Genomic DNA, 8,982 nt, shown 5'->3' with positions numbered 1-8,982 from the left:
CACTTGATATCAACTCAGAATCATGGTCTGAATCATCCCCATCAGTATTCGTTACGATGTCACTAACACCCTGTATAGACTGTTTATGCTATGTCCCCACCTAGATTCGAACCCAGCACGGGGACCGTTTATGGAAATATTATGCTGTGCTCTTATTCCGGCCCAGTATAGGTACCTACACCAGGAATGCATCTCGTAACCCACCGACACGGCCCACTAACATTTTCGCGCCGCGTAAAAGCAAGAACCATTTCGAGCAGAATTCATTCACAGTACTAGTAGATGAACTATTAATAGATTTAAATGATTTTTGTTTTTATAGCACGCACTCGAGCTTAGGGAAATCTACAAAGAGAAAATTTAAATCGAAAAAAATCTGACTCTTACGGGACTTGAACCCGCAGCTCAACCTCTTTGTGAATAAATAAATTAATAAAATAATTACTCTTCGATAGAGTTCAAAACTGCTGAAATTATTCCGAATTACTCCCACTTCTGTGCACATTGCAGTGACGTCAGAAGAGGAGGGGTGGACGTCGACACCTGAGCCGGCGACAGATCTGATGGATGGCCGACCCGTCGTCATTGGACAGTCCCTCGCCAGGGCAATTTATGGGGATACCAGGAGCTTCTGATGTCCACAGAAACGAGATTAACGGACACCACGCTAAACTAGCGGCACGCTATGATGGCCGTTTCGACGTTTGGGTTGAGCAGGGCTTCAGAGCTTCTTCCTTGTTTGTTAGTTACTTATTTGATTTCGCTTTTTTATTATTTTATCCAACTTATACATTGGTGTGCCTTTTATCATATTCTTTACTAGTAGGGACAGGATATAACATACGGGATGTAAGGTAAGAATCAGATATCGTCAGAAAATCCAGGAGGGTAAAAAAGTGCAATCATAATTGAATAATTTCATCGATTTTCAAAATAACGGTGATCATTGATTTATAATAAATGTTAAACGTTTTGTGTTCATTGATCTGGCCAAACTCATGATGTGGCCAACGAATGATATTCTATTTCATGAAATGATCGAGCACATCATCAAATGATCAATTCTAAGATCTGGCCACGACATATTATTATAATATTACCTCAAAATAGAATTCTAATATCTGTTAATGTTACTATGGGACTAACCTCGGAACAGAAATAATATCTGTGGAACTAACGAATCAAGACCAAAGAGGCCACTAAAAGAGATTATTATATATCAAAAACAATATTCCAAAGACAACGTCAATCAGTTCCAAATCCAAAACGCTGAACGCTAGTTTGACGCTGTCACTTTTGATCAGTTTTGCAAAAATAAAATAAAATGGTATTTATTTAAATTGCGCGGAAACGAATGGAAGAATGGGATGCGCCGGAACCGGAATCGGAAGCCACGCTGAGCTACACGACGGTGGCCGCGATATGCGGTGTCGCCGTCGTGCTGCTACTCCTAGTGATTAGGTGGAAATGGAAGGGGTCTAAAGTTCAAGAGGAGGTAAGGTCTAGTCACTGTTAGACCTTTAGAACCTTACTTTATAATCTGAGCCCTTATATACATACACATAAACAGCCTATATGTGTCCCTATAAAAGTAAGTGCGCAATGCAAGCAAAAATGTCAAATAGCAATATTGCTTTCTTAGATGAATTGCTTCGATGTGGCCTCTTTTAACCCCCCCCCCCCCCCCCCCCAGTTCGCAATAAACGATTAATTAAAATGTCAGGTGGAGCCGGAATGCCCTCCCTGCGAGCACAAACAACAGCACGAACTAGAGTTGGAGCAGCAGCAGCAATCGCAGATCATCCACCGCCTGTGCCCGCACCACAACGTGGTGCAGAGCTACGAGGTCGAGCAGAAAGACAGCCTCGACGAACACCTCGATGTACTTACTAAGAAACTTGCTGAGAAAGTAAGATAAGGACTGGATGAATGACTTTTGAATACAAGTCTGTCTATAATTTGGCCCCTTGTCGAGTACAGTCCTACAGGGCAAAGGTTTTGCGCAGTTGTGGGACGATTAAAAATTTGATTTTAAAGAGTAGTCTAAGCGTTTTGTGGTGCAAGCTATAGGTAATTTGAACTACTGTGCTTCTTACTAAACCAATGTTGGTAGGTAGGTACGAATCCTTCATATTCGTCATAATGTTTTCATGTTAATTTTCACCGTATTTGATAATCCACCTCACAACCCACACGATATGAGAAGATGTAGTCTGCCAATCTACGTGGCGTGGGTCTTTTCTCAGATTGCCCAGTGTGTTACAGAATGTCTATATACATAGTTCATTAATCGGGGTAGCTCCTTTCAAGCACCCCAACAGACTAAATATAGAATTTTATCAAACATCCACAATCATCATGCAGGAAGGCCGCTTGCGCCTGTCAAAGTCCAAGATTCGCGAAACGCAGCACGAGATTGACAACCTGCACGCGATCGACAACGACGTGAGGGTCCGGTACCGGGAGATCATGGACTCGCTGCGGACGGACCTGATGAGCAACGAGAAAGAGTGCAAGAAACTGCAGGACCAGATCGAATGGGTGTCGCATCGCCGCGCCGAGTTGCGGGAAGAGGTATGGGGTCTCTATCCACTACGTTCCTAGCTTCCTGTAACGCCCTCTGTTGACCAGAGGTTGAGCGTTGGGCTCACTATCCGGAGGTCCCGGGTTCGAATCCCAATGGGTTTTTGTGATCACTAGTTTGGTTACGACATTACAGGCACTTGTTACTCCGAAATTGATATGATCCACGTTAAGCCGTTGGTGATGTAAGTAAGTAGTCGTTGCATAAGCCAGGTCAGGGGCAAAGTCATCAAGTACGACCCTTGGCTGGTAGACAGTAAACGCTCACGCCCGTAAACTATAGATGGAATCACAAGTCACCAGAAAATAACTTTCATCCACACTTTACTACTATCGAAGTCAACCAAGGTTGGGTTAGGAAACAGATTAGCAGGTCATTGCAATGTACGTAGGTACCTACTTGTTTGAGACGAAATATTCTTTCTACTGGAAAACGCGGGTAAGTAATCTATAGTGACTTCGAAGACCTCAACAACCTAGGTCATCATCAGCCCATTAACGTCCCCACTGCTGGGGCACGGCCTATGGATGGATAGAGAGATCGGGCCATCATCACGCGGGCCCAGTGCGGATTGATAGTTATTAACGAGTGCTAATGCAGCTGGGACCAACGGTTTAACGTGCCTTCCGAAGCACGGAGAAGCTCGAGATGAAAACTTTTTTTTTGTGGTCACCCATCCTATGACCGGCCTTTGCGAAAGTTGCTTAACTTCAACAATCGCAGACCGAGCGCATTAACCGCTGCGCCACCGAGCTCTTCAACCAACAACCTAGGTATCAAATGGCAAACATAAATATACCATCTTAAGTTGTTTCATTTAACCAAGGTACGACGCGGCCAGCGCCTTTACGGCGAAGCAGCCGCAGAATTAGCAAGTAACTTGGCGGAGCTGCAGCGGGGCCGAGGCACGCTCGTGACGGACAAGCCTCCAGCCCAGTACTCCTCCACCTCCCTGCGCCACCGCAAGGAGCCCCTACTACCACGAGCCACCCCCGTCGGCTCCATCGTCATAAAATCACCCCCAGACTCTGCTGAGAGGATTCATTCCCACTTAGAACACCTATGAAACCTAACCTCACTTACACCATCATCCCAAAAATTGTAGCGTCACTTTTTATTTATTTAGTTTCGAAGTAATTTATTGTTTATTATTTTGATTTGTAAATCTACAATTCACAACGTACCTCTCGTTTTATTTCACGTAGTTAGAAAACATTCAATTAATTTATCAGGAATCAAACAATGAAAAATGTATCCAATTCTCGTCCGTCCATCTCGTGTGGAGACAAAACCACTGCACACTGTCCCGACCCCCTTTTATAACTCTCGTTAATTCCGAGGGTTAAAATCCCCGAAAAAGTGAGCACTTGCCTTGTTTACAAGGTTTTAGATTTTAATTTAGATTGGGGTTGCAACGTTATACAATCCAAAATGGCGTAACAGCCGCTAGAATTGGCGGGAACTTTAGGTCTTTTTACAAAGCGGTTAGGTTGCAAAAGACGGCCAGGTCTTTTATGAGGGGTGAGTTGAGCGTATCCATTAAAATCGCATTCGTATGTGATCACCTAATACAATATCATCAAGTCCGTGCCTGGGGTGCTTTGTGAATAATTTCGCGGCAATCTGCTCGCATTTGAGTAGGATTTGTATAATATCATAATTGCTTGATTTTAGATTTTACCTACTTGGAAATCAAGAATACAAGTTAGTGACTTCTACCCCCTACCCAAATCTTTAGTTTTAGTTACCCAAAAGTACCTAGTTATTTATTAAAACGTATGCTTTAGTTAGTTAAAGGCTGGCGACGAGTGGATGTACGCACCTCTGTCTACCTCTTCTGGGATCCAGGTGACGCTATGGACTTAGTAGAAGGCGTATAAGTAGGAAATGAACGTTTCTATTGCCACTTTTGCCTACTTTAAATTTGTTTTTAGATACTTTACCACCAATTTGTTTATACCTAAAAATCCAATTTAATTAAAAACACCGCTAACCACACATCTGTGCTTTTTAAATAAATCGTCCATCGTTTGTCAGTTTGTTTGTTTTTCCGAAACGCATTTGTTTTGCCGAGGGCGCGCCCGTTTGCTGATTGGATTGACAAATACTCAACGAGGATTATTCAACGCACTCAACTAATAGGTAGTGTGTCAATAGGGTAACAATTCGGTTAAGGGATGCAAAATGTATAACTTAGCTTTTCTCTACTAACAATAACAACACATAACATAACACACATCGCACGGCTGTATCCCCGGAGGGGTAGACAGAGGTATATTCTCGCCTGCGCCTCATGTAAACGACAGCCTATAGTACAAATCCTAGAAACCACGTTACGCGTTATACCAATTTTCTATGATACAAACACAAATACAATTTTATTTAGTGTGTCTATAAAATCTTTAACGAGTCGATCGACATGAATACGATTTACAACATAAAGTACTAATCCACGTCTCAGAGACGAAAAAAAACACTTTTTATATTACGTCTGCTCTGTACAAGGCAGACTACAGAAAACCCTTTGCAACCCCACTTTTTTCAGTTCAGAAATCAATGTTTCAATGACAGCAGTTGTCATGTCAATTAGGGATGGCGATTCATTCCAAAAAAGATCGATTTTTAAATCGATTCGAATCGTGACCTGATGAATCGATCCACAAAAAAATCGAAATCTAAAATATCGATTTCCAAAAAATCGATCTTTTTTCCAATTTTCTATTACAATATAAGTATTAATCAATTTTATTCAAAATAAGACGAATGTTATAATTAACGATCTTTAATTAGTAAAGTCAGGGACTTCGATAATAACAATTATTTTTATTACCATATCAAAGTATCAGATCCGATAGAACGAGACGTTTATTTTCAAAATTGACAAGTTTTAGGTTACAAAGCAAATAAATAATTTAGCTTATAGTTCCCAATGCTTAATATTTAAACTTTTTAAAAACAACAGTCTACTGGGATCCAAGCGGTTCCGCTCATCACTTGCGATGTTTCCGGCAATTGAAAAAAGGCGCTCACAAGGAACAGGTGATCCCACAATACTCATATACATCATGGCTATTGAGTGAACGTGGTGATAAATAGAGTTTTTTTGTTCTTGCCAGTAAAGTATAGGGTCATACTTCAAGTGCACAACTGCTTGCGATAAATAATGTTTGAATTCTTCATTTAAGCCTTGACTTTCCTGTGCAAGTGCATTGTACATAGAAAGTTGCTTTTTTACAAGCAACTTATGAAAATCCCAAATTCCTTTTTTCATATCATTATCTGTCCCTTCTATTGCGTCGACTTCCTAAATATTATTTTGTGGAAGTTGTTGCCGAGTATTATCTAAAATTGAAGTGTTGATTCTATTTATTGCTCGTGAACAAGCTATAATTTGTTGTCAACAAACAAATTAATCGAATGATGTGATGACGCAATCACAGAACAGATAAAAAAAGTCACAGATTATAAACGTAACTTTTTTCTATTGAAGAGAAGTGAGGCGAAGGAAACTAAACACACAGCCATCTCGTAAGTTTTTGAGTAATTAACCGGCAGCACTCTTGTAATACGGGCACCTACAACTAATTGTATGGTTAATACAAAAACAAAAAAAATCGAATGTCGATTTTAAAGGGTGATGTATCGATCCAATGAATCGATCCAGTACTACATATCGATTCAAAAAATCGATTTTCTTGGCTCGAAAAATCGATTTTTCGATTAATCGATCTCAGATCGCCATCTCTAATGTCAATGTCAAGTAGCCGGATGCCCCGGACGACTTTTGCCGTGTTTGTTTATTGATTTTCCGATATGAAACGTAAATAAACTAACAACAATAAACATTCACTGAAAAGCATGGTTTTAATTTTAAACGATGATGAAAAGCACAGAGTTCTTAAATTGCTAAGCATACCGTGCAAGGACAGACCACCGTCGTTTTTAAACTACCAAACGAAGAATTGGAAAAGATGGAAGAGAAAATTCCATTGGTTTATCCATTCATTGGAGGATGTATACCCAAAACTACAAGAGCTAGATAAAATTCATATCCTCATGTATCTACTTGGCGATCACGCACAGGAAATCTTTCTCATCCTACAAAGAACTGGGTGGTACTATGAGATGCCTTTGCAAGAAGTTATGTTTAAACTGAACGAGCATTTTCAACTTGTTCAAAGAGCAGAGGACGGAACAAACACCATTTACGTAAGATTGAACTTCCACAGTAGAATGCAGTTTCGTGGGGAGACTGTTACAGAATTTGTAAAAGCTGTAAAGTTTTTAGCAGAGCCTTGTAACTTTGGTGACACATATGAGACGATTTTGAGAGACAAGATGGTTATAGGTATAATCTGTGACAGCGCAAGAGAGAAGATGTTCACCTATGATGATATGCTTACATTTGATGTTGCCGTAAAGATAGCATACAATCATGAACTACGTCAAGCTAGACCGCCTGGTTCTTAAATAAATAAATAGCAACATTAATTATGTACTTAAATGTTACAATGCATAGCAAAGATTTTGTTACCTCCTATATCGGAAGACAAATTCTCAAAGAAAAAAGAAAATATTAGATCATTATGCTTTATAGACTAGCGAGATATTTATTATTTAATGTTAGAAAATATTCATATTATATAGTTTATGTAGTATTAAGTTTTGATCTCATTTGATAGTGAAATGAATGCCAAAGATAAAATTGAATATGTGATATGTCCAATTTTTTTTATTTCCCTGCCCCTAACCACAGACAGAATACATAATCTCTACTCAGGGACTCTCAGTCTGTATGTGTAAGAATGAGATATTTATATGCCTTAACATAAGCCTATCTTACAACACTTCTAATAGTGTATTTGGATGGGGGGTCAAAGATAAATTATAAAATGCTAATCTAGAAATAGAAGCCAGTTCAAGATCATGCAAAATCAAGCTAATTTTACTTTTCGACTTACTTTCGAATTTTATTTATGAATTAAGTAACAATGAGTATGACGGTTGACCACTTTTATTGATGACGTCACAGGGCTGTATTTTCATACAAACTCCAAAAAAGACTCATTTTTTGAAGTTTCGTAAAAAATATCTCATTTGACTAGGTTGTAGGTTGGTTTGGTAGCCTACATATACCCCAGACCGATTGCATGGCGAAGGTATAACAAGTTAGTTTAGTCCGCGAGTGGGATGGCATGCCGTCCTGAGTAGTCTATTTCAAAGCCGTACTAGGACTCCTATCCTCCGCCTCTGAATAGTACTGACAGTTACTACTGCCCTCTGTCAGGTTCCAGGTTACAGTCCCTGTGACTTGCCCCTTCCATCCTGGGCAAGGTTATCAGCTATTTACTACCTATAAATATTTTTCTTCCAAAAACATACTTATAATTGAAGAGGAATGAATAATAAGAGGAGAATTTTGCTTGTGCAGTCACAAGATAAAGCTTGCATAAATCAACAAGTAAAACAGGAAGGTATTTTAAAATAACTGTAAAGTGAAATGGAAATGTAATCCAGGATCCTTCGCGTAGAATTTTGAGTGCAGTGGATGTAAATAAAATAAAAATGTAAATTTTGTACGCCGCCTCCGCCTGATACTATGCGACTCAGTTCTTTTCACTTTCCTGCTATGAAATTACGCTTGTCAAACTTTAGTGTCTAGTTAACAATGACTGTGGAAAAAAATGGGGTTTACGTACGTGCACCGTAAAAATACGACGTGCTTCTTGTTATAATATTTATATTTGAGTGAATTTGTAGGTATTTTTTCTCTAGGGTTTAATTACTGCGTATTGAATATTTCTTTAACATTACATTAGTAAAAGAGAAGAGAAGTGTCAGGATCGAAGCAAATGGAATTCTATAGTCTCTGCTTACCCCGGTGGGAAATAGGCGTGAGTTTATGTATGTATGTATGTACATTAGTAAAACACAGAGCAACATGAACGAACGCAACATATAAACAAAAAACTCGTGTTTATAACTCGTATACTCGGTCACCGGAATTAGCAATAAGCAAGACTGCCAGAAACTTTGAGAACCCTTAAATTTCCCCCACTCGTAATAAGCGCATTAAGGGTGAAAAAATTTAAACTCTGCGTCCCAAAACTTTGCGAGTTTTCTTTTTACATTAAGGACAAAAAAGGAAAACTGCCGTCTACTTAGAAGGGTGGCGCAACTTTAAATATCCAGCCTGATTTATTTTCCACCCTCTCAAAGAGACAAAATCGTTGTGTCTAAAGCAGTAGAGAGCGAATTCGTGAAGCAAATGTTTTTAAATGTAGTAATGTAAGTTGGTGAATTTAAAGTATAAATACGGTGTATATGTGAGGCGCTTAGCGAATTTAAAAACTGATGGGACGGTCGTCGCGAGGGGAGCGCGAATTTGTTGCTATTCG

At 39.5% G+C, this 8,982-nt stretch overlaps 1 protein-coding gene across 1 annotated transcript; it reads left to right on the top strand.

Moving 5' to 3' along the window:
• The first annotated feature begins 1,354 nt into the window (after positions 1-1,354).
• On the top strand, positions 1,355-3,650 carry LOC126376963 (uncharacterized). The gene is made up of 4 exons (XM_050024516.1): positions 1,355-1,495; positions 1,724-1,909; positions 2,365-2,574; positions 3,411-3,650. Exons 1-4 carry the CDS (start codon positions 1,355-1,357, stop codon positions 3,648-3,650), a joined length of 777 nt encoding a protein of 258 aa, XP_049880473.1.
• The last annotated feature ends 5,332 nt before the right edge of the window (positions 3,651-8,982 follow it).

The sequence above is a fragment of the Pectinophora gossypiella genome, chromosome 22 (genome assembly GCF_024362695.1).
Source record: "Pectinophora gossypiella chromosome 22, ilPecGoss1.1, whole genome shotgun sequence".
Lineage (NCBI taxonomy): Eukaryota > Metazoa > Arthropoda > Insecta > Lepidoptera > Gelechiidae > Pectinophora > Pectinophora gossypiella.
This window is presented reverse-complemented; position numbering and strand designations above follow the sequence as displayed.